General features: G+C 40.6%; 1 protein-coding gene and 1 long non-coding RNA gene across 10 annotated transcripts in view; one reads left to right on the plus strand and one right to left on the minus strand.

Annotated features, from left to right (window-relative positions):
* The window catches only part of LOC143738643 (uncharacterized), a 52,860-nt gene that overhangs the window by 18,673 nt on the left and 7,673 nt on the right, over positions 1–26,514 (minus strand). For 6 of the 9 annotated variants that reach the window (XM_077230676.1, XM_077230675.1, XM_077230674.1 and 3 more), the window contains 5 exons: positions 18,546–18,629; positions 16,161–18,095; positions 13,003–13,176; positions 10,501–10,674; positions 8,763–8,924 (listed from right to left, as the gene is read on the minus strand). In XM_077230676.1, the coding sequence (XP_077086791.1) occupies positions 8,763–8,924; positions 10,501–10,674; positions 13,003–13,176; positions 16,161–18,095; positions 18,546–18,629 (2,529 nt within the window). The remainder of the gene's footprint in view (positions 1–8,762; positions 8,925–10,500; positions 10,675–13,002; positions 13,177–16,160; positions 18,096–18,545; positions 18,630–26,514) is intronic. The other 3 variants (XM_077230684.1, XM_077230683.1, XM_077230682.1) reach the window with 3 other exon arrangements.
* LOC143738693 (uncharacterized) lies at positions 5,859–6,716 on the plus strand. The gene is made up of 3 exons (XR_013203945.1): positions 5,859–5,958; positions 6,050–6,312; positions 6,609–6,716. It is a non-coding gene; the product is annotated as an uncharacterized LOC143738693 (long non-coding RNA).

Here is a 26,514-nt window from a genome sequence, read left to right on the forward strand (position 1 = left end):
TTAGAGTGGTGGGTAGAATTTTGACGATAGATCCTGTCTCGACTTTTTGACTCTTTTAGAATCGCCTCTGACCGCTTCAGAGTGGCTGTCTACGAGCATACACAAACATGTCCTTAAAACAACCCTTAACGTTCGTTTTCAAAACTGTGCAAGAAGGACTATTGCAGTTTATAACACAGCAGGTAGACGGCATCTTGAACATTGCGTTCTTCCCTCCGTGCAATCAAGTCTGGCGCCTTCTGTTTGTGCCGTGGATTCCCAAAATGCTTTGCGTTCACCACTGGTAATACGTCACGATGACGTCACATTAGCAATCTCTATATGTAGGCCTACTATACATTTAAGTCATGGCTGAAAACTATGAGTTTTATACTATACTTCGAATCCTCTGAAGTAGAAGTTGTGCCATCTTCATGGGTGCAGAATAGTACCTGTGCTTGGCCGACTTACAAATCTGTGGCTAGGATCCAGAAGGCTGTAACAAGAATCTCCTAATCATACTTGGTCTGCCTTCATGGTGCGAATTATTCACACAACAGGTAGTATAACATATTAAGAAAACGTCTCAGGTTACGTATGTAACCCTTGTTCCCTGAGAAAGGGAACGAGACACTGCGTCGGTTACGACACTAGGGGAACGCCCTTCAGCGTAGCGCGTCTGAATCCATGAATGAAATCGAATCCAATCCTATTGGCTTTGCGTGATGACGTAGCGAGTGACGGCATACACGGATGTGTACAAGAGCACACCGGCACAAGCAAGGTAAGCTCTTTGCTATGAAGCAAGTGCTCCAGGCGGGGTGAGGTGTGGCGAACCGACGCAGTGTCTCGTTCCCTTTCTCAGGGAACAAGGGTTACATACGTAACCCGAGACGTTCCCTTTCGAGGGAACTCGAACTGCGTCGGTTACGACACTAGGGGAACGAGATACCCACTATACCACAACGAACCCCGCTCATCCCAGTGTGAAGCTGTCTTCAGGCACAAACTAGGACGAAAGCACTCGTGCACCGGGTGTAGAGGGAAGGTCCAGACTGTAAAACCTCATGAATGTGTGCGGAGTGGCCTAGCCAGCCGCCTCACATATGTCATGGATAGAAACCCCTGAAAGGAGGGCTCTAGAGGATGCTATGCCTCTGGTGGAGTGAGCCTTCATGGCCATAGGTGAAGGCAAATTGCGCACCTGATAGGCCAGGGAAATAGTCTGAACGATCCAGTTGCTGATGGACTGCTTAGAGGCGGGAAGCCCCTTCTTGGGCGACCCGAAACACACCAGCAACTGGTCCGACTTCCGCCATGAGGAGGACCTCTGGATATAACACTGCAGTGCCCTGACAGGGCATAGCAGATGAAGTCTCTCCTCATCTGCCGTCACATGAGGTGGAGGATGAAATGCCTGCAGAACCAAAGGCCGTGCCATATTAGATGGCACCTTAGGCAAATAGCTGGGCCGGGGGTGCAAGATGACCTTAATGTTGCCTGGAGCAAACTCCAAGCACCCATAGGAAATAGAGAGCACCTGGAGATCTCCTACCCTCCTCAGAGGGCCTCGGCCAGCCCTTCGAGAACCACTGCCAGGTCCCAAGAGGGAACCCTGGTGCGAGTCGCAGGTCTCATCCTCCAGGCTCCACGGAGGAAACGTACGACCAGGTGATGCCTCCCCAGAGGACCATCACTCAGAGGAGCGTGGAATGCCCCAATGGCAGCCACATAAACCTTGAGTGTGGACGGGGTAAGCCCGGCAGAAAAGCGGTCTTGGAGAAACTCCAGCACTGAAGCCACTGGGCAGTGAACTGGGTCCAAAACACGCTCTCTGCACCAAATGGAAAAAACAGTCCACTTCTGCTGACATGCCGCCTTCTAGGAACTGTGCCCCCCCAGGGGCCAGACCCACAGTTTCCACAGCTCGGGACGAGGGTGGAGAACTGAGCCCTCTGCCTGAGACAACAGGTCCCTCCTCAGAGGGATCTGCCATGGCGGGCCTGCCAGAAGCAGGATGATGACCGAAAACCAAACTCGGGCCGGCCAACACGGGGCTACTAATAGTAGGCTGACCCCGTCCCGACGGACCCTTTCCAGAACTGCTGGGAGGAGAGCGATTGGGGGAAAGGCGTACAGACGCAGCCTCGGCCACGTCTGCAAGATGGCATCCAACCCCAGCGGGGCTGGATGTGTGAGGGAGAACCACAGTGGACAGTGTGTTGTCTCTCGAAACGCACATAGGTCCACTTCCACTGGGCCAAACCTCTCGCATATTAACTCCACCACCTCGGGGTGGAGTCTCCATTCCTCGGGCCTCAGCCCCTGCCTCGACAGTACTTCTGCTCCCTGGTTCTGGTCCCCCGGGACATACATCGCCCTGAGAGACGATAGTTTCCGCTGGGACCACAGGAGTATCTGATGCGCCAGTCTGCACAGAGGGCGCGACCTCAGACCCCCCTGACGGTTTAGGTAAGATACCATCAACATGCTGGCGACCATGGAGGTCTGGCAGAAAGCTCCTCAGAGCCTGGAACACCGCCAACATTTCTAGGCAATTTATGTGCCAAGAGGAATGATGGTCCTGCCATAGACCTCTCGTAAAGGCCGTCCATGACCGCGCCCCAGCCCGTGAGGGAGGCGTCTGTCGAAATAGATATCCGGCGACATGACGCTCCCAGTCTGGGACCCTGGGACAGGAACCAAGGCTTCTTCCAAATTGATAGGGAACGAAGGCATCTGCGCGTAACCCTTATCAAGCGGAATGGATTTCCCCTCGGGGAAAACCCCTTGGCTCTTAACCAAACACTGTAGAGCTCTCATGTATAGCAGGCCAGAAGGTATCACGCTGGACGCTGCTGCCATGAAACCCAACACTCTCTGAAAGTGTCTGACAGTGATGGCTTGGCCTAGCTTTATCCTGGACACTGTGGTCAGGATGGACTCGATCCGAGCAGGAGACAAATGTGCCTGCATCATGATTGAATCCCACATCACTCCCAGGAACAAGGTTCTCTGGGCTGGTGCCAACACACTTTTCTTTGTGTTGAGTCTTAACCCCAGGCTTTGGATGTGGGCGAGGACGACATCTCGATGCCGAATCGCCAGCTCTCGTGACTGAGCCAGTATCAGCCAGTCGTCGATATAATTGAGCACTCTGATGCCCTCGAGCCTCAGAGGTGCAAGAGCTGCATCCATAAATTTGGTAAAGGTGTGAGGGGAGAGAGCTAGGCCGAACGGAAGAACCCGATATTGGTAGGCTTCGCCCCCGAAAGCGAACCTCAGGAACTTCCTGTGAGACGGAAGGATGGAGATGTGAAAGTAAGCGTCTTTTAGATCTATCGTGACAAACCAATCCTCGGACTGGATTTGACTTACGATGATGGGAATAGTAAGCATCTTGAACCTGAATCTCCTCAGAGATTGGTTCAGATGCCTCAGATCTAAAATGGGACGCAACCCCCCATCCTTCTTGGGAACTATGAAGTACCGGCTGTAGAACCCGGACTCCCTGACTGGTAGGGGAACATGCTCTATGGCCCCTTTTTCCAGCAGCGAGTGAACCTCCTGTTCCAACACCAGACCCTGCTCTGGGTGAACTGAAGTCCGGACCACCCCGTTGAATCTCGGTGGGCGGACCCGGAACTGCAGTCTGTACCCAGTTTCTACAGTGCGCAGGACCCATGGAGAAATATTCGCGAGGTTCTGCCAAGCTCTGCGAAATTCACCAAGGGAACCAAGGGAACCCCTCGGGGCTTGTGTCCAGTGTTTTGTGCAGGATGTTGACGGTGCCCTGAAGCGGAGGACCGGCAGGGGAGAACCGACAACGTCCTACATTGTGCGAACCCGAACACTGGCTGCTTGCAAGCCTTTGGGGCAGGCAGACCAGCGTGAGCTCGCTGGGAGCTAGCGTGTCCCGAAGCGTCAGAGACGGCGGGATACTGACGCCAACTCCCTGAGGGCCCGACGAGAGAGGGGACCTCAGTCGTCCTCTCTCGGGGAGGGCGGCCCTCTGAGGCCTTACAGAAGTTAGGACCTCTTTCCCTTAGCCTTCCTAGACTGAATAACGGTCCTCAGATCCGTCTTCTCAGGAGGCTGAGGGTGTGAGCGTCGACCAGAGTCCCAAGCTCTATGAGGGGGAGCTCTGGCAGCGACACTCGCCTTCTGTGCCTGGCGGTAAGAGGAAGAGGAGGCCTGCTGTGGTTGTTCCCTAGCAGCCGCCCTCCTAGACCTTGAACGGCGAGGGAGATACCGCTTGAAAGCTTCGCCCTGCTTTTTTGCATCCTCAAACCTGTCCACTACAGCATTAACAGCCTCACCAAATAGACCTGAGGCTGAAACGGGTGCATCAAGAAGGAAGGTCCTGTCCTTCTCCTTAATGCCCGACAGGTTGAGCCACAGATGTCTCTCTGTGGTTACCAGGGCTGACATGGAGCGACCGATGGCACGGGCCGTCTCCTTGGTAACCCGGAGCGACAAGTCTGTGGCTCTGCGAAGCTCAGCGATATCGTCTGGAGATGGACCCTCGCCTTGGTCTATATCTCTTAAAAGGTCGGCTTGGTACGCCTGCAAGATGGCCATTGTGTGCAGGCTCGCACCAGCTCGACCCGCCGTCATATAAGCCCTGCCCACCAAAGCGGATGTGGTGCGGCAAGGTTTGGAAGGCAACGCCGGTGACTTCAGGGATGATGCACGGTCAACAGAAAGGTAGCTGGCTAAAGCTTCCTCAACCCAAGGCATCATCCCATATCCCTTATCTCTGACCCCCACTACATCACTGTAATTCAACATAGGGGGGTTAGACAGGCGAGATGAAAATGGCCTGTTCCAGGATTTACACAACTCATTGTGTAAATCCGGGAAGAAAGGGAGAGACCGACGTGGAGGTTGCTTGCGGTGCTGCAGGAAGCGCTCATTAAGTTTGCTTTCCGTACGCGCTTCCTGCCACTCTTGTGGCCAAGAAATATCAAGCTTGGCCACAGCCCGCATCAAAACCTCCACTAATTCACTATAGTTGGGTGCTGGCTGAACAGAATGGTGTGTGGTAATATGATCCTCATTTCCAATACTCAGCACGTCTAATTCCTCGGAATTAGACAGCTGTAAAACAGGCATGTCATCCCGATCGAGAGAAGCCGCGGAGCGGGCTCCCGAACGGGGAGTGGGGGAATCGGACTCATCAGAAGAGGAACGAGAATATGCCTCGTCAGTCTCGCCCTCAACCAGATCTCTTTGCGATCCCCATGATGAAAGCCGCCATGATGAAAGCCGAAATACACAGAGCGCTTGCTGAATAGCAAAAAGGTTACCTTGCTTGTGCCGGTGTGCTCTTGTACACATCCGTGTATGCCGTCACTCGCTACGTCATCACGCAAAGCCAATAGGATTGGATTCGATTTCATTCATGGATTCAGACGCGCTACGCTGAAGGGCGTTCCCCTAGTGTCGTAACCGACGCAGTTCGAGTTCCCTCGAAAGGGAACTGTATTTCATTATTGTTACATTTTTGGGGAGGTTAACAACAATGCAATATTTTATAGACACCTATCAGGAAGCTCGGCTCAAACTTCCACAGGCAACTCTGATGTCTGACTTGCAGACAGATGATGATGATGATCGTCCAGCATACACAAAAAGAAAGAACAGGTCTGTTTGTATTTTTACCACAGTTGTTTTTCATATTACCGGTGTAGGGCAATTCCAATGTTATGGACGTGACATTTGCAGTCAAAACTTGAAATATAAATTTTCAGTAAATGCATTTAATACCAGCCGCTCCGTGAATAATACAGACCTAACTGGACAACTTAAAAAGGGTATGGTTCATTCGGTAAACCTTTTTTTAATTAAATTTTTTATAGTAAAGATGACCTTTGCATGGAATTGCCCTGTGGTTAACCCCAAAATGAAAAGTCTGCAGCAACATCTTGAGGGAATAGATTACAGAACTTTCATTTTGGGTGAACTAGCCTATGTCTTGTATGTAAATTGTACATATATTGCATTCATCAATTATAATCTGCAAGTTTTGCTATGGCATTTTAATTTTATCCCCCATTTATCTGTTCAGGGGGAATAAAAGAAACCACTCAAGTGAGAGTGAAGAAGATAATTTCTTTGCCAGCAAGAGACCCGGCAGAATTCAGGATCATTCAGAAGTTGTTGCAGCACCGCAAATACTGTCAGCACCACTGACTATGGTAGACGCGCTGAGAACTCCATTCAGACACGCAAATGCTATTACAAGTCCCAACACCTCTAGGAATAATCTAAGTCAATGTACCAGTGAAGTTGGAGATGGAGACAGCACCTGTTGCAGTTCTTCCTGTGTTTGTAAGTGTACACAACTTCATCATCATCATCATCATCATCATCATCATCATCATTTTTAAAAGGCCTAACTCAACTAAAAAAGAAAAGAGTAAAAACAATTTTAACACAACTAAAAAGAGTTCTGTTAAACTTAAAAGAACCCACTGTCAAGTTGTTTTACTGTGGATGGTTGTCCAGTGGGTAAATATTTTTAAGTTTAAGTTTTAACTCCATCTCTTTATACTACCAAACACTATATATATAAAAAACATGCTTCAAGTTCATTTATGCTAATTTCTTATTTTTGTATTTTGCAGCCCTGCTGAATGAAGTTTTTAGAACACAAGAGGTCATCTAGCAACAACTTGTCATGGTTCTTAAAAATCAGCAAAAACAGAACAGTGCTCAGTCGCAGAGTGATGAATAACTCACAGTGATTAATTGAATTGAGATAATCGGCTTCCTCAAATTAAACGAGTTAGCTTAACTTGCTGGGTTGTACAGTGTATAGTCATGGAGAAGAACATAACACTGATTATTTTGCTGTGCAGTTACGGTTTGTTAACTTACCGTCCACTAGCAGTAGCACTAGCATTTCATTCGTGGAGTACTTATTAATAGGCACTTAATATTCATTTGAAATATTTGTTTGTTTGTTTTGTTTGTATCATGTCTTTTGGGTACAAACATACATATATATAAAAAGAGTGTTACAGGTACACACAGTAATTTTCTATCATTAAAGACTTACAAACGTAAACAAATGTGACCCGCTACTGGAAAATTGAGTCTGAATGTGCACAGACTAATTATGTTCATTAAGCCGTCTTTAAATGAGCCCTCTTTAGCGATCCCAGTGCTCCAAATAGCAATTAAACATCTAAAATAATCTTCATTTGTACGTTTTCCAAGAGTATAACCTTTCTTTTAATCCATGAAAAAATGCAGTTTCCTCTGCTCGCTTCTTGATGACTTGCGCTTCCTCTCAGCACAAATTTGGTATCGTTGTAAAGCGCAGCATTTCAACTTTTTTCAATTTTCATAGCGAATTTTCAGTGGTATGAGTCTGAACCAATGAAATGTGATTTTCAAACTCATGCTGATGTAAACAAAACGATCTTACTCGCGCTGACTGACAGATCCGAAGCGTGAGCACAAAGACGCCTGTAAAGGTCACTGTGTGCATTTACGGTAATTCGATGTACAATGAGAACTGCGCATGTGTGTAGAGAGTGAGTGTGTAATAGATGTAGATGTGACAGGTGAGGAGAAGAGATAACCGCTCTACCGACTTTTGTACACTTTCCTTTATTTCCCTTTCTATTTGTGACCAGAGTTGAAAGTTTATTTGTATACTTTTTCTCACTCAATCCCCATGTATGCGGATCAGTGTGACGTTTAAAGCATTTTATTAAACCCGGTGAAAATACGCAATCTCTCGTGCATCTTTTCCTTCGACACCACATATTGTTTTTCTCTCTGGGCAACAACATCTCAACTTTGCGTTACACGACTCAGGCACCGCGCGATCCCGATATTCATACACACAGATTTACAGTACTTCAAAATGTCTGTCTTGGTGAGTATTCACGCAAACATTATCTGTTATGTCTTAAGTGAACATTTGGTTAACCTTTGGGGAAAAATATCTGATGTGTAACATATATTCCATCCGTTCAGTACAGTAGGTGTTAATATATATATGTATATATATATATATATATATATACAATGTTAATCAAATAATTGTGGTATCATGGAAAAAAAAGTTTAATCTATATTTTTCCTACAGATATTTGGTGTTGACTTGATGTGTGCCAAGTTTGGTGGTATTACCAGGGATTTTAAGGTATGGATGCTAGGTGATTTTGTTTTGGAACTTTCAGAAAACTTTTCTCAATATTGACTTTACTGACTTTATTGACTTCAAATAGGTGTATCTAAGTAATTTTTTTGTCTGATTCCAACAAATCATATAACATTTTAAAGGTTTTGTAATAGAGAATATGAAAATAACAGTAACGCATTTTTGAAAATTTGCTCGTGACAAATATGTTTAAATAATGTTCAATCAGTGTTGATAACTTCAGTAATATCGGTGCCCTAATAATTTATATTTTTTATGGAGCAGGTGGAATAAAAAATGTCTCTATGACTGAAGCAAATAATCATATTATTATAATTATTATTATTATTATTATTATTACGTTCATCATGGTAAATCGCTATATCCATTATTGCACCTGTTAATTTATTATGAATGATAATTGTGAATTGCAATATTTCTGAACATTATTTGTGGTATCCATTAAGAGGATAGAGTAATACATTAATGTACAGTCTAAGTCTTTGTGAGAAAAAAAGCATCATCTCATGACAAAAAAAAAGAGACTCTAATGTAAAACTCAGTCTTTCTCAAATGTAACACTCAAATGCACATCAGACATGATGACTGTTACTGCTCAACATACTTGAGTTTGTCCAGATGTTTGAGTGTGTCAGAGAGCAGCTTCAGTCCTGAATCTCCTGGGTGATTGTAGCTCAGATCCAGCTCTCTCAGGTGTGAAGAGTTTGAACTCAGAGCTGATGCCAGAGCAGCACAACCTTCTCCTGTCACCATACAGCCAGATAACCTACAACAACAAGTGTTCATGTTGGTGTGCTTCATTTTTAGAGATGTACAGTAAAAATATAGCCTCAGACAGGGGCTGCGCTTGGGCTGGACAAATGGGGCTGAAGCCTCAAATATTTTTAGTAAAGTCTTGAATGCTTTGTTACCTTGTCTTTGTCAAAGAACTGAACAATTATTCAGAAAAAAATAATTGTGAACACAAAGTGCCCAATCCCCTTCATTTTTTTAATAGACCCTATAAACTAATTAAAATTAAAATTAGCGGCAGTCACTATTTACAGACTATTTATTCACTAAGGCCTGGTTTCACAGACATGTCTTAGATTAAGCCAGGATTAGACCTTAGTTCAATTAGGACATTTAAGTAGCTTTTATAAACGGGCCTTATAACCCTTACAACCATCAGTCTGCTGTGAGCTAGAGATGGAGAGAATGTGTGCTAAAATCAAGAACCGGGCCTCTACTTTTATCTCATTTAATATTCTGTTCTAGTTAAAAAAGGGTCACAAATTTCCAGTTCACATGGACTTTAAAGACATTAGCAGTGACAGATAGCACTCATTCATTGCACTCATTTAAACTGGTTGTCAGAGTGAATGACAAACATCACATTGATTTCATTTTCATGGATTTCATTTTACTAAATGACGCAGCAGCTGATTGTGACATATTATGTGTAGGTTCTTTAACCTGTTTAATTCCAAATTTTTTCTTACAATTTGAGTGCATGCATTTTACTCCTTAGACCTCCCTAACACTCAAACGTTATGCCCTCTATGGGTCACATATGTCTAGAAGGTCCAGCACATTGATAGTTTCTGGGATACTGATAACTACACATAACAAAATTATAAACGCAACACTTTTGTTTTTGCCCCCATTTTTCATGAGCTGAAAACAAAGACCTTTAACACTAGTCACATGATATTAATAGATTTTATACAAGCAAATGATAGACAGGTAGAAGTAATCAAACCATAATGAGTCTGGGCAATGGGTTATGGGAGATTTAGTTCATGGTGGATAAGCTAAAGAGTCAGAAAGAATGTCCTCTGGTGGAGATCATGTTGAACTCTAGCTGTGCATGTCACAGAAATGAAGGTGACATAAATCTACAGCATTAATGTCTTAAAGATTTGGAAATGGGGGAAAACTTTTATTTCTAGAAACCATGTGTCACTATTTTGGGTGACCCAACAAAGATTATTTCGGTTTGTATTTCCAAACACGAAGATGATTCAAACATTTAGTTAAAAAAAAAAAAAAAACATCAGGAAAAAAAACAGCACCAGTGGTTAATGTAGGACTGTTCAGTAAATTTTAAAAGACAGGGCCTAGAGATCGGTCATTTGTCACGGAAATATGTTAATAAAATGATAAAACAGTGCAGAATATAATTTTTTTTTACTTTTTGCCTAAAACTTTTGGACACTACTGTATACACATTTCCAAGAGGGCAGTTTGTGGTAGGCTTATGAAGGAAAAAACAGAACAATTTTCTATTTCCCAAAATTTCTTTTTTCTTAAACATGCTTGACGGGGGTCTGTATTAATTATCATCAGTGTGAAACACAAACCTCAGTAGGTTAAGTTGACAGTTTGGACTCTTTAGTCCAGTAGAGAGCAGCTTTGCTCCCGAATCCTGCAGGTCATTGTTACTCAGGTCCAGCTCTCTCAGGGGGGAGTTTGATGATTGTAGAGATGAAGCCAAAGTTTCACAGTGCCGATCTGTGAGATTACAGTATGCCAATCTGAAAACAGAAAGGACTCTGGTTAAAATACATGCTGTTGTGCTGATGTTTCCTTATGCAAAGAAAATATATTTCCATATACAGTATTTATGATCAATATATTAAATGGTTTAAATATATTGGAAATATACAGAATAATATATTGCATTAGTATATTAAAATATAATGAATAATACATAAGGAATTGTCACTTTTCATACATTGAAAAATATGTGACAATATATTTATTATTGCACTAATGTGTATTCCTGTTATTTTCACTTGATTTATGTTTCTGCTACACAAAGTATTTGGGTTGAGTTTACGAGGAAATTTCTATTAGTATTACTTAAGTCTAAATGGTCTAACACAAAATACTAATTTAAATAGTGGCCCAAATTATTTTTTTAGATAATCCAAAGCAATATTTTGCTTGAAAATGTGTTAGAAATAATTGAGAAATTTAAGGCAATAGGTTTCCAAAACTAAAAAATATTGCCTTGGTTTAATTAAAAAAAACAATTTAGGCAACTATTTGCATGTAAATTTGCAGTGTCACACCCGTTCTTCCTCTTTTGCATCTGCTTCCGTATATTCGTACCCGCACTGTAGGGCAGAACACGAGGTGCAAATCTTGCACGCCAATATGCATTGGTCGAAAATACAAGTACTTAGAACTGCAGTTTTAACACTAACAAGAGTTTGAAAAGAGTGGGTATAAGCTCAAAGCTTAAATAGACAAACGTATACAAGCAAATGATAGACAGGTAGAAGTAATCAAACCATTATGAGTCTGGGCAATGGGTTATGGGAGATGTAGTTCATGGTGGATAAGCTAAAGAAAGAATGTCCTCTGGTGGAGATCATGTTGAACTCTAGCTGGTGGATGTCACAGAAATGAAGGTGACACAAATCTACAGCATTAAAGGTGCTCTAAGCGATGTCAAACGTTTTTAGGCCAAAACATTTTTTGTCACATACAGCAAACATCTCCTCACTATCCGCTAGCTGCCTGTCTCCTGAACACACTGTAAAAAAACATGGTCTCTGTAGACACCCCAGGCTCCACAAATGGCAATAAAAACAAACTGTAGCAACTCGAGCCACGAAACATAACAAACAGTGTTCCAGCCAATAACAGACAAGAAGGATTTGGGGGTGGGGTTTGGGGGGTTAGTGCACGTACACTTGAAGGGGTGTAGAGGAGAGAGAAGCATGAAGAGGGAAGTTTGAATGATATTCTCTTTAAGTTTGACATGGCCGACACACGACCAAAAAGACGACGTTCCAATGAACAAACAGCAAAGAGGGAAAAGGATAAGAAACGCGCGAAGTCCCGAATTTACATCGGAGAAGCCTTCGAAAGGTGGCAAGAAATCCGCCGGCAGACGGGTTTCCAATCTGACAAAAAGGTAGCTCTGTTTTTGCTGGAGAGGTGGGTAAATAAATGTTTAGGACGTTCATGTTCGCCTAACCAACTTAAGGATATAATTAGCCAGAACTATGCAGTCAGCGCTAACTTTGGTGAATACAACATATAGGTTTCTAGCAGCTAGTGATCGATCAAACAACCTCACATTAGGGCGAAAGTTACTGTGAATGATTGTTTTCCCACACTGTTTGTTATGAATTTGAATGTTCATTTATAGGCTATTGACAATTTGACTAAATTTGTTTACGACGGAGCCGTTGTTTATGCTCACTGGGAAAAACGCAGCTAAAGTTATCTTGTTATTATTGCGTCCTTGTATGGGCACTGAATGGTGGGGGAGAAGATGGGATGAGGAGGAGGGAGGGTCTTCGTTTTGTTTGACAATACTTAGAACGTCAACAAGAAGTGACTTCACCCGACATCGCTTAGAGCACCTTTAATGTCTTAAAGATTTGGAAAAGGGGGACAAAACATTTATTTCTAGAAACCATGTGTCACTGTTTGGTTACTCAACTAAAACAAATTAGCATATTTTTGGATTATTTCTGTTTGTATTTAAAATTATCCAAACATGAAGATGATTAATAAAGTTAGTTTTAAAAAAAACGTCAGTAAAAAAAACAGCAACAGTGGTAAGTGTAGGACTGGTAGGTAAAATTTAAAAGACAGGGCTTAGAGAAGGGTCATTTGTCACGGAAATATGCTAATAAAATGGTAAAACAGTGCAGAATATAATTTTTTTTACTTTTTGCCTCAAACTTTTGAACACTACTGTATTCACATTTCCAAGAGGGCAGTCAGATTTGTGATAGGCTTATGAAGGAAAAACTGAACAATTTTCTATATCTCTAAATGTTTTCTTCTTGAACATGCTTGACGGGGGTCTGTACTCATTATCATTAGTGTGAAACACAAACCTCAGTATGTTAAGTTGACAGTTTGAACTCTTTAGTCCAGTAGAGAGCAGCTTTGCTCCTGAATCCTGCAGGTCATTGTTACTCAGGTCCAGCTCTCTCAGGGGGGAGTTTGATGATTGTAGAGCTGAAGCCAAAGTTTCACAGTGCCGATTTGTGAGATTACAGTGTGCCAATCTGAAAACAGCAAGGATTCTGGTCAATGCATGCTGTTGTGCTGATGTCCCCTTATGCAAAGAAAATATATTTCCATATATTGCATTACTATATAAAAATATAATGAATAATACATAAGGAATTGTCACTTTTCATATATTAAAAAATATATGACAATATATTTATTATTGCACTAATGTTTATTCGTGTATTATTTTCACTTGAGTTATGTTTCTGCTTCACAAAGTATTTGAGTTGAGTTCATAAGGAAAGTTCTATTGGTATTACTTAATTCTAAATGGTCTAACACAAAATACTCATTCAAATAGTCACCCCAAGTATTTTTTAGATAAACTAAGGCAATATTTGGCTTGAGAATGTGTTAGAAATAATTTAAGAAAATAGAAGAGAAAATTAAGGCAACAGGTTTCCAAACTAAAAAATATTGCCTTGGTTTAAAAAAAAAAGGCAACTATTTGCATGAGAATTTTGAATATTTTGAACTCAACTAATTTTTGTTTGACCAATTAGACTTTACATGTTTTCAACATGTACTAGGCTTGGGCGGTATCCAAATTTTGATACCGTCAAACCTCCTCCCTATTTTACCGGGGTATACGGTATTACCGTGACTAATTAAAAATTATGACATAAGGCTCAGACAGCGTCACCAAACTGTTGGCTTGTGTCTACACCGTTCAGAAACTGAATACCAGATCGGGCATAAAAAAACACACAAAAAAAAAATCAAGGCCAACCCGTGCACGGTATGTCTGATCCCTGTTGACGGCATTAAATGTAATATGAGCCGTAGCCCTATTTAGACTCGACTATTTTTAATACGTGGGCCGTTATAATATGGTGGCCCCAAATAATTGTTTAACCCAGGTGCTGAGGGGGTGGTAGATATAAATACTATTTATAAATGAGCAAAAATGGGAAAATTAATCATATTTAATTATTTTAATTATGACAATTGTATTCATTTTATTAATTCATTTAAATTAAATTAACAAGCAACAAGCAAGAAGTGCATTTGTAAATCCGGTGACACGCGTCCATTGATTTTTATTAATACAACTTTTCTGTCAGTGCTGCAAAGATTAAGTTCACGATCGCCATCTCCGTAGTGAACGCGCATATATAGAGAGAAATGCACATCATGGATTACATAATCAGAAGGTATAGGCTAGCCTTTTTCTTTTCGTTTTGAATTGTTTCGTTTAAAGAAATTGACGATTGATATCTCCGCAGTGAACGCGCGTATAGAGAGAAATGCACATCCTGGATTAATCAGAGAGTATGCTGCCTATATTTCTTTTCCTTTTGAATTGTTTCGTTTAAAGAAATTGACGAATCGCCATCTCCATAGTGAACGATAGAGAGAAATGCACATCATGGATTAAATAATCAGAGAGTAGGCTAGCCGATTTCTTTTCGTTTGGAATAGTTTCGTTTAATTTGATGATCGCCATTTCCGTATAGAACGCGCATAGAGAGAAATGCACATCATGGATTAAATAATCAGCGAGTGGCCTATTTCTTTTCATTTTGAATTGTTTCGTTTAATGAAATTTCAAGCTTTATTTAGATATCTGTCATGTCTGTGAGACATACATGTGAGTTTCGGTTAATTTATGATGAGATTTCAATGCAAGTGACCGCGGCGCGCCAGCGAACGATCATGTCATGATTATGTTGTCTGCTATTTTTGATTCTTATTTATTATTGGTTGGTAAAAAAAAAAAAAAAATAGGATACAATTTATACAAAACGAAATTCACTTTAAAGAAAGGCCTTTTACAAAATGAAACTTAATTAAGTGGTCAATGTCTGACTCCCGATGCATCCCATCTTACTCGTGCTGTTCAGTTTTCATTATCAACGTAAAAAAAAAAAACATTATAATATTTTAACAAATATAAATGAATACGCTTATTTAATGAACTCGGGGCAAAATGCATCCTCGCAGCACTGAGTGGGTGGTTGTTTCGGAGATGCGACATTAGGTTAGAGGTGTTTCCATCTCTCGCGGTCACCTTTTTTATTGCAACATTTACAAATTGCCTAGTCAGTATTTACCGCCTCTCCCTTCTCTCTCTCTCTCCTCCACACTGTCACTTGATGACAACTACATAAGCATTTTTAGGCATTGAATAAATTATATTTATTTATTATATATAAGTGCCGGTAATGACGGTATTGAAACTGATACCGTTGCTATTTTAAGACCCCGCGGTATACGATATTACCGAAATACCGCCCAACCCTAACATGTACATTACATTATTCAACATTATTCAACATTATTCAATATATCGTAATATATTAATGCAATATATTATTCCCCATCATCACACATTTTGGATGTATCTCACATCACACCCAATTAAATTCTTGCAGTCTCTACTAATGAATTACTGAGTTAAATCGGGTGTGTTAGATAAAGTAGATATCAAATATGTGCAGTGTTGGGGGACCCAGGACAGGTTTGAGAAGCACTGACTTAGTTAACTAAATTCACCATAAAAGATCATGTTACTTTAAACATTTACTCTGTTCAAAATTAAAACAAAGATTTGAATTAAAAGTACATTATGAAAATCAGGGATCTTCAACTCCAGTCCTGGAGGGCTGATGTCCTGCAGACTTAAGTTCCAACTCTAATTAAACACACCTGTCTGTAATTTGCAAGTAAATCTGAATGAGATTCGCTTGTGTGAGGATATTTGGAGGGCCAGTGTCCTAAACTCAGCAGGACACTTGTCCTACAGGACTGGGGCTATATATCTATGATGAAGTACTTTATTACATAAACCAATTCTATTGACTAAAATGATATCAACAACTGCCTTAGAGTTGGACTAGTATTACTGGTAGTTTGGTTATGTTCACAAAGTATAAAACTACACAAAAAAGTGTTTGTGAACACAACCCACCATAAAACTCATAAAACTTTCATCAAAACTTGTCAAATATAATTATGTTTATATTTTCACACTTACAGAGCTTTTCTGCAGTTCCTCACAGCAGGTAAAATTCTCATCCTACCCTCTTTTGATTTGATCTTCTTCATGAAGTCTAACTCATCCAGTGGCTCCTCTGACATCAGGATCATGTTTGCCAATGTTGAGCATTGTGCAAGAGAAATATTTTTTCTTTTTGTTTTAGAGTTTAAAAATGCCTGCATTTCTTTAACAACAGAATGATCCTTCATTTCAATCAAGCAGTGTGACAGATTCATCCATCTTTCAGGACTGATATTGTTTTTTTGACCCCGTTTGAGGTTGTGGATTATTTTCTTGATGCTCTCTGGGTTGTTCTCTGTGTGAATCAGCACATCCTGTAAGACTCTCTGGTTGGACTCCAGCGAGATGCCATGAAGAAATCGAAGGAAAAGATCCAGGTGTCCATTTTCACTCTTCAAGGCTTCATTCATTGCTTCCTTCAGGAGCTCGTCCAGAGAAACATTCTCAAACCAAGTTTTGGACTTTCCTCTAAGGCAAATTTTCATAACTTCACTGTTCTTGTGTAAAAAGCAGAAAAACACATACAGTGCTGCAAAAAACTCCTGAAAGCTCAGATGTACAAAGCTGTAAACCTTCCTGTGATAAATCACAGATTCCTCCCTAAAGATCTCAGTGCAAATCCCAGAATACACTGAGGCGTCAGTGACATCTATACCGCTCTCAATCAGGTCCTCCTCATAGAACATCACATTGCCCTTCATCAACTGATTGAAAGCCAGTTCAGCAAGTTTCACAATCACTTCTCTGTTGGACTGCAGGAGTTTCTCTGGATCTCTCTCTTCATACTTCTGGTTCCTCATATGTGTTTGAATGAGGAGGAAGTGTATGTACATTTCAGTCAGAGTTTGAGGGATTTCTGCACTGAGATCTTGTTTCAGGATGTTTTGAAGCACAGTGGCTGAGATCCAGCAGAAGACTGGTATGTGGCACATGATGTGGAGGCTTCTTGCTCTTCTGATGTGTGAGATGATTCTGCTGGCTTGATGCTCATCACTGATTCTCTTGCTGAAATATTCCTCCTTCTGAGGGTCGTTGAATCCCTGAATTTCTGTCACACGGTTGATGTAGTTAGAGGGGATCTGATTGGCTGCTGCTGGTCTGGTGGTGATCCAGATGAGAGCAGAGGAAAGTAGATCTCCTTTCATGAGGTTTGACATCAACACACCAACTGATGAAGACTCAGTCACATCTGAAACATTCTCACTGTTTGAAAACTTCAGTGTCAATCTGCTTTCATCCAGTCCATCAAAGATGAACAAAACTGTACATTCATCATATATCTCTGAGTCCAGATCTTGAAGTTCAGGATAAAAATCAAGCAGAAGTCTGTGAAGACTGTACTGATGATCTTTAATCAAGTTAAGCTCTCTAAATGGAAGCACAAACATGAAATCTACATCCTGATTGGCTTTTCCCTCGGCCCAGTCCAGAATGAACTTCTGCACAGAGACGGTTTTTCCAATTCCAGCGATGCCTTTAGTAAGAACAGTCTTGATTTTGTCTTTCTTCTCTCTTTTCATCTCCTCATATCCGGGTTCAGGTGAAGGATCAAAGATGTCATTGCAGTTGATTGGAGTGTCTTGGAGTGTCTTGTAACTTTTCTCCATCTGTAGCACCTCATGTTCTTCATTCACTCCTTCACTCTCTCCCTCTATGATGTACAGCTGTGTGTAAATCCTGTTCAGGAGGGTCTGATTCGCTTCTAGTTTGATTCCCTCAAATACGCTCTCATATCTGTTCTTCATGCTGGTTTTGTGCTGGTCTTTGACTCTCTGCAGATCATCATGCACTGGTTGGTGAGAGTCGAGCTGCAGGGCTGCTTCTGTGTCACGATGACTGATGTGTTTCTGACAGGAGGAGGATGTGCAGGTCTGACAGGACACATCTCTGATCTGCTCAGCTCTCCCACCACTGAAAACACATTATGATGAACAGAAAGACAAAAACAAAAGAGAGAAAATATTTAAATGTCTCTATTTTTAAATCATCCTATTTGAAATCATACCACAAACACATTTAGAAAGAAGTGTTTGATTTATAGACTATAATATGATTACTGTCCATATAACTTTCATGCAGAAAACCCATGTGACAAAAATACATATAGACATATAAAAGAGAAATGACAGAAGCATATAAAAACAATATTTAACCTACTGACTCTTTCTTTACATCACAATTTCAGTTTATTTTGTTTTTGTTGTTAAAAAAAGAGAACATGATTTCAGTTTATGATTTTTATTTTCTGTTTAAAGAACTTTATTGCTGAAATAAAATAAAAATGTAATAATTTCCCTCTTGTTGTTACTGTGTACACTGTGTTCTTGTGTTGAATGTTTGGCTCTACATGAATATACTCACAGACGGGGAAAGGGCGCTGCTTTATCACTGAGATCAGGAGGCTGTAGAGGAGACGCTGCTCTCTTTCTCTTCCTGCTGAAGATACTGAGAGGAAGAGAGACATATTTCAGACGGTTTCTTTGCAGATTATCTGTGTGCTCCAATAAATTAACACCAATACTGGTTTATAGAGCAGTACTTGCATTACATGCAACAGAAAACAGAAAACCATTTCAAAGAAAACAGAGGTTTTATCCACAGTAAGACATACTTCAAACAAGTACACATTAAATGTAAGAAAACTAAACTGAGACCATATTTTGATTTAGTTTTAATCAGTCTTTTGACTAAAATGCCATTTAGTTTTAGTTATATTTTAGTCATCTGAATTGTTTTAGTTTTAATCTAGTTTTAGCCGACGAAATACAATAAGATTTTAGTCGACTACATCTACAGTAGATGTTGTCAACTAAAATCTTATTGTATTTCGTCAACTAAAACTCTAAAACAATTCAGATGACTAAAATATAACGGGTTTAGTTAAATTGAAATGCATTAATTTAGAATTTCTCTAAAAATTCCAAACCCATATACTCCCAGAGAAAACATCTATTAACCTGTTAATATGAATGATTTTAAAGTTTGAACATGCAACACAGATACAGATTTAACTACTGTAACTTAAAATGAAATAAAACCACTTTCCCTAAAGTAGAACATAGTCTTCTTGTCAATGAATGATATATGCATTCTTTAGAATTACTTGCATACATCATTCTTTATTCTTTCAAGCAGCAGATATATTTATTTGCACAAATTAAATATAATGAAACCTTATTAAAGCTATTAAAGGAGTGAATGCTTTTCTCTTTTTCTTTTGTTGCTTGATCAAAATTAAAGGAACACGCCGACTTTTTGGGACTTTGAGACACAGGCATCTTTTAACCGTATACATACTGGGAACTATATTCTCAGACGGTGAAGCACTGCTACTTTGGCAGAGTGATTAGCGCAACACTCTGAGCAAACTCTCTGCTCCTCGCCACGGGGCTTCTCAGGTGCTGCGAGCAAATCACTCCGCCCAAGTAGCAGTGCTTCGCCTTCTAAGAATATAGTTCCCAGTATGTATACGGTTAAAAGATGCCTGTGTCTCATATGACCTTGTTATTTGTACACACTGTGACCATACAATTTTGTCACTTATTGGGAGGAGTATGCTAGCTGAAGCCATTTACTTACAGTCTTTGTGCTAAGCTAGGCTAGCAGTGGATGCGTCAGACAGAGTTACAGCATGCACACAGATGAAAAGGGTATGTATGGACTTATCTAACTCTGGGGGAATACGGTCTGTGAATAAGCTAAAGTCCCAAAAAGTCGGCGTGTTCCTTTAAGGACACAGACCGCATTAGGTTTATTACCCACTGTCACTTTAAGACATCGGATAATGTCCAATGACATGCGGATCCAATTGCACTGATGCACATCCGATACACTTACAACCAATGTTTCCTCTATTTTTTTTTCTTGCTGAGCAAAAAAATTTTTCTATTGGGCGGACATTTTTCACCACCTGAGCAAAAATATTCCTTATACCTGACCTGTACAGCACAAGTAGAAACAGAATGGTTTCAACATTCAGTTGTAACTTTTAACTTGAATGTGCCATTTCTATTTTATTTGATCCTTGATGTAACTTATTGGTATTAAATCATATTTTTGAAAAACAAGCAGTTAATTAAGAAGTTTTTTTAAGAAGAATTTTAGGTTACCTGATATTTTTTTTACAGTGCTGTTAACTGTACAGTCTTTACCAAGAAATCCTATGAAAAATAATTTCCAAAATCTTCTGCAGGACAGTTCAATTCTTGACAATAATAGAATATAGTATGAAAGAAAAGTAAGCTGTTAAACTGAGATGGTTTGGGAAAACCATAAAGTGTTTTGTACAGTCAATTAATTGTGTACAGGAAGCATTAAACAATCAAAGTTAAATGATTGTTTATTGCTTATGAATTTCCAATATTTTCTTTAGCAGGGGGTTTCAAACTTTTTAATGTCAATTAGCCCTAAACCTTACCCTTTATACCTATATAATAAAATATAGGCCTAATATAACCTAAACCATACCGTTGTGATATTCTTTATTTAGGCTTATAATATAACAAAATATAGGCCTAATATAACCTAAACCATACCCTTGTGAGATTGTTTATTTAGGCTTATAATATAATAAAATATAGGCCTAATATAACCTAAACCATACCCTTGTGAGATTCTTTATTTAGGCTTATAATATAACAAAATATAGGCCTAATATATATATTCGTATAAAAAACGAATTGAAGTATTTAAGTGATATAATATATCAGTTTAAATGCTTCAATTTGTTTACATATTATATTATTATTATAATACGAAAACAAACTGAAGCATTTAAATAGATCTAATAGCTAAATATTTTCAAGAAAAGTGAATGTCAACTCTTTTATAGTAATCTAACCATGCCTGAAACTCCCCCCAACCCCACAAAAACATCTATTTAAACTAATGATGCATTTTGAATTTGCATGCGGGTGGGCGTGTAATAGGCTAGTTGCACGTGGCCGCCATCTTGGATTTCTGATCAGCGAGTGTGCGGTTGGACACTTCCGGTCTCGCTTTACGCCGGTGCAGGGAGCCGGAGAAAACCGAAAATGATCTATTATAGTTGTTTATAGAATCAATTATATCACTTAAAATACTATTAAGATATGTATTACTATCACACGAGCAAATGACAATTAAATACATGGATGCATAGTCAGATTAATGAATGAAATACAACTGTTCACGAAGAGAAGATTGTCTTGGACTCATGCTGCACGCAATGAGAATTATGCCTACTGTCAATATAGAGTTACAACTACGATTAGAGTTGTTTGCATAAAATACAGTGTGAACATTCACACGTTTGCCCTGTGATATGTTACAATTTATCTCTATAAATACTATTTTCTGCGCATAGATTTTCACTTGCATCAATTGCTCGCTCAGTATTATCATCACATATTTTACATGCATGCTTTCTTTGCATCAATTATCTTTATAGATAAAAACGGTGAAAAAAAATCTTAATAATTGCGATTAATTAAAATTTTTAACTGTAGTTAACACTAAGTTTGTGTATATTTTACACGTAGTAAAATACTGTATTATACACACCAGACAGATAATGATTAATGAAACAGATGCTCTTTATCTCACTTGCACAAAATAAATGCAGTAATAGCATAGAACGCATAGGTGAAATACACTGAAAATGATATGCATTTAAATTACATACTAAAACACAAACAGTTAGCAATAATAATGTTACCAAATAAAGTAATGCCGACTACAGAACAGGGTGTTTTTGGTCGGGTTGATTAAGTCATCCCTCCCGATCTTCTGCCTGTACTGCAGCGGCAACGGGGAATGCATTGAACATAACGACACACAACAATGAAGTGCTGAGGCTGTCACCCTCTGAAAGGCAAGTTGCCTCTCTTGAATCCTAAAAATTGCATGCAGCATGAGTCCATGACAATCTTCTGTTCGTGAACAGTTGTATTTCATTCATTAATCTGACTATGCATTCGTGCATTTAATTGGCATTTGCTCGTGTAATAAATATATATATATATATATATATATATTAGTATTTTAAGTGATATAATTGATTCTATAAACAACTATAAGAGATAATTTTCGGTGTTCTCCGGCTCCCTGCACCGGCGTAAAGCGACACCGGAAGTGTCCAACCGTACACGCGCTGATCGGAAAGCCAACATGGCGGCCACGTGCAACGAGCGAATTGTTACCGTTTTGTGTCCATCAACCGTTATTTACACCACTTTAATCAAACCACTCTTCTTTAAAACATTATGATGTGATTTTATTTCACATGTCTGTGTTTCTCGTTGCCTCTTGTATTGAGCTATTTGGTCCGCACACAAGACTCACTGCCAATCACACGTGCTCACATTATTCTCTTTCTATGAAACCTGTAAACTGCATTCACCAGTTTTCACTCTATAGCTGTTGCCCAGAAGACTGAAATTATTTCTCACTTAAACTACAATCCAATGGATTTCCCCACACATTTCGGGTCAGTCCTCTGCTTGGCATTTTAATCTTTTCTGCGCGGCCGCGGCATCAGAAGTGCGCGACGAGCACGCGCGCAGCTTAGAGGGAACATTGCTCACAACTGTTTAAGACATTACCAACATAATTTACGTGAATAATGGACATTACATTACTCTACAAAATGGACATTTCGACTTAATGTTGTGTGAATTTGTCCATAAAAACACGAAAGAGAGCTCAATTCAGTAGCCTACTCGCGCGCTGTATATGTGTCATGTGCATGGCTGGGTCGCGTGTGTGCGCACAGAAAACCTTACCAAATAGAGCTCTTTTTTGCCTCGTCACTCTTATTCAGATCTACATGACTCTTCGCTGGACTATAATGAGGTCAGTGGTGTGTGCGTGGATCTTCTCCTGCATCCAAGCCTCGGATGCCATATTTACCCTTCTGAACACATGCAACTGCATCCCAGACAACATTTTGGTGAAACCTCTGCACATTTCAGATAATTTTTCATTACTTTTAATCTTCAACTTACTACTTGTGCACCACCAACACCTGCCAGGTACTTTCAGACGAAACCTGCGCTCACTTTCTCCCTCCCATCTTTCATCTGCTATGTCATCTTCTCTTCCCTCACCCTCACAATTCTTATCACTGGGCATCACAGTAACTCCACTTTACTGTTTTGAATCCTAGCTCACAGGTAGGTCTTTCAGGGTTGCCTGGAGAGGGGAGGAATCCAAAGCACATTAACTGATCACAGGGGTTCCCCAGGGTTCAGTTCTTGGACCCCTCCTCTTCTACATTTCCATTACATCACTGGGACCCATCATACAGGCACATGGTTTCTCTTACCATTGCTATGCTGATGACACAGCTCTACCTCTCATTTCAACCAGATCACACAGTAGCTGCACGTATCTCAAGCCGTCTGGCAGACATCTTGGCATGGATGAAACAATATCACCTGCAGTCCAACCTTGCAAAGACTAAAGCCCCTTTCACACAGAGATTCCGGAAAATACACGGATAAAGTGACCCGGGTTCGTTTGATTTTGGTTCATTCACACTGCCAGTGATTTTCCGGAATCAGAGAGTGCGTTCACACACGACCCGTAAAAATCCCGTAAAGACACGTGACATCGATGTGACATGTAATGCTTCAGCAGTGTCTTAAGTTTGCTTATGAGCTGCGATTTCTCTCTCGAGAAACAGCGCTTGTGCATTTTTTTCTCTTATTCGATTATAAACTAGCACATTACATACCGTTTCACTAGCCTGCTTTCAATTCACGTTAGCGTCATCATTACGACACGGCATTGATCATGGCTTTTCTTCACACAGCACACGTTCCGGGACTGATTCCGGGACTTACTTCCTACAATGTCCCCAACCCGGCATCAATCCCATGTTGTGTTTGCGTTCACACAGAAGGTGTTCTGGCAATTTCCCGGGATCAACGTGCTGTGTGAAGCTTCTCGTCTTCCCTGTCAATTTGGCTCTATAGCATGATTTCACCATTCAGCCAAGTTCATCCTCAATTACCCCAATCAAGGTTCAAGAAATCTAGGAGTAATATTTGATGACCAGCTGACCTTCAAAGACCACATTGCAAAGACAAACTCGATCATGAAGGTTTGTACTACACAACATCAGGAAGATCAGGTCTTTCCTAACTAAGCATGCAACACAACTTCTCGTCTAGGCCCTGGTCATTTCTATTCTAGGCTTAATTACCACAATGCTCTTCTGACTGGACTTCCATCATCTGCAATTAAACCTCTACAAATGATCCAGAATGCTGCAGCTCGTCTTGTCTTCAACAGTATTTATCGGTATTCGGTATTTATCGACGGTACACCATTGTCGGTAACTATATTTTTTGATATAGCGTTCAATATTTTCATTAAAATGCGCGCATTGCCTGTAGATCCTAGGGGACATTCACACATCCCATCTTTAGTGTGCTCAAGTTCGTTATTTTTTAAATGTCGGATAATGGAAGAGACGCTGGCATGACCACCACAACGTTGCCCAACATCAACTGGCAAACGCAATGAAAGCGGAACAAAACTGCACTACTCATTATTTTGTGCTTCACGGACAGCTTATCAGTTTGGATCAATGCAGCGTGAGCTGATCTTGATCAAGCGATACTGTTACTACACAGCGCTAAGAGATCCAGTAAAGAAAGCATTTGAATTCGCCACTGAAGTAATAACATCGCTGCGAGATCTAGTGAGAAGCATTCAAATTTCTCCGTTATTAACCATAGATCTCTATTAGATCAAACAGCGCTGACGTGGAAACCAGGAGAAACATTGTGCCATGAATGAAATAGTTATAGAAGGCATTAAGTCCACAAATCAGCAACATTCACCATGGATTTAATGTAGTAACATTAACTTGCAACCATGGAAGTTTGGAAGGAATAGTAAAATGCTTTCAAGTACGTCACACATCTCTTTCCAGCACTTCAAAACTCAAATATTATCATATTTAAATGTTATTTTTAATGTGATGAGTGATGACCAAAATATATTTTTTTCATCCTTCAAATATTACCCCCATTTATAAAACTAAAAGTTTCAAGATGTAGGAAAACTACCATGAGCCCTGTGTCGTGCCAACAGTGAAGTAGCCTGAGACCATCCATGTGTCGGGTTGCTTTTTATCCAAGGGAGTGGCTCTCTCACCACAATACTTCCCAAAAACACTTCTATTAAAAAAGATGGCTAACAAAATGTCCTGCAAGAGTTAATATATTAAATGTTAAATAATATATTAAATGTTGTTGTCAAGCTTCATTCATAATACTTTTCCCCACTGCGAGCATGTGCGCTCCTCTAAAATGCTGCCACCTTTATTCCGACAATATTACGTTATTAACAATTATTTATAAAATCTATTTCCTTTGTGGATCCTCTTGATCTGCTCGTTCGTCTTTCTTCATGTTTCTTTAACAAATCGCAGTGTTTAAGTCTCAAGTACGCTGCATGTGAGTTAACCACGCCCACTTATTTACATTTCGCTGGATACATGGAATTTAAAAAGTCTGTTACAGTTGATAATTTACACCATGGTTACGATAGCATCATACCACCCAGCCCTATTTTGTAGTTTATTTAGAAATTGTTAAAGGCCATTTTGCGCATTCAATCATCATTAACCCCCAAAACCTCCCTGGACTTGCGTAGTAACCAGACCGAATAAGAAAGAAAATGTCGGTGCCTGATTTCGGTGCCTGACTCTCTGTGTCATGTGAGGCGCACACACGCAAGGTCTCTTGCTCTCTTCCTCTCCCTCTCCACCGTGCGCACACTATACGGTTTGGGGCACAGTCTGTTCTGTCTCGCATGCGCGCTCTTGCTCGCTCGCTCTAGATTGCGGGAGATTTTAACTAATTTGCGGGCATCAGGGAGCCGTTATCAATATGCGGGAGACTCCCGGAACATCTGCTGATAGCGAGGGGATTAATGAAGATGCCGAGGACAAAACGCTCCAAGGTTTGCTGCATTTCACGTGTAAAATTACCCGTCAGAACCACACACACACACACACACACACACACACACACACACACACACACACACACACACACACACACACACACACACACACACACACACACAGACAGGTGAGCACACTCACAGACACATTCAGAACGCCCTCTGGGTGTGCCGATTGTCTGAAGCCCATATAGAATCACGCCAATCCATTTGACTGATGGCGCGGGCGCCGCCACGACGCTCTTACGTCGTCATATTATATTAGCGCGCGCATCATCTGCTCCTCAGATTTCTCGGCCGAAAAAGGAAGCTTGTCGGCAGAGCGAGGAGCTTGGCAGCGAACGCAGCGTCTCGTTCCCTATTCAGAGAACAT

Source organism: Siphateles boraxobius, unplaced genomic scaffold (assembly GCF_051911475.1).
Source record: "Siphateles boraxobius isolate OS27281-9 unplaced genomic scaffold, OSU_SipBor_1 15, whole genome shotgun sequence".
Taxonomy (NCBI): Eukaryota; Metazoa; Chordata; class Actinopteri; order Cypriniformes; family Leuciscidae; genus Siphateles; species Siphateles boraxobius.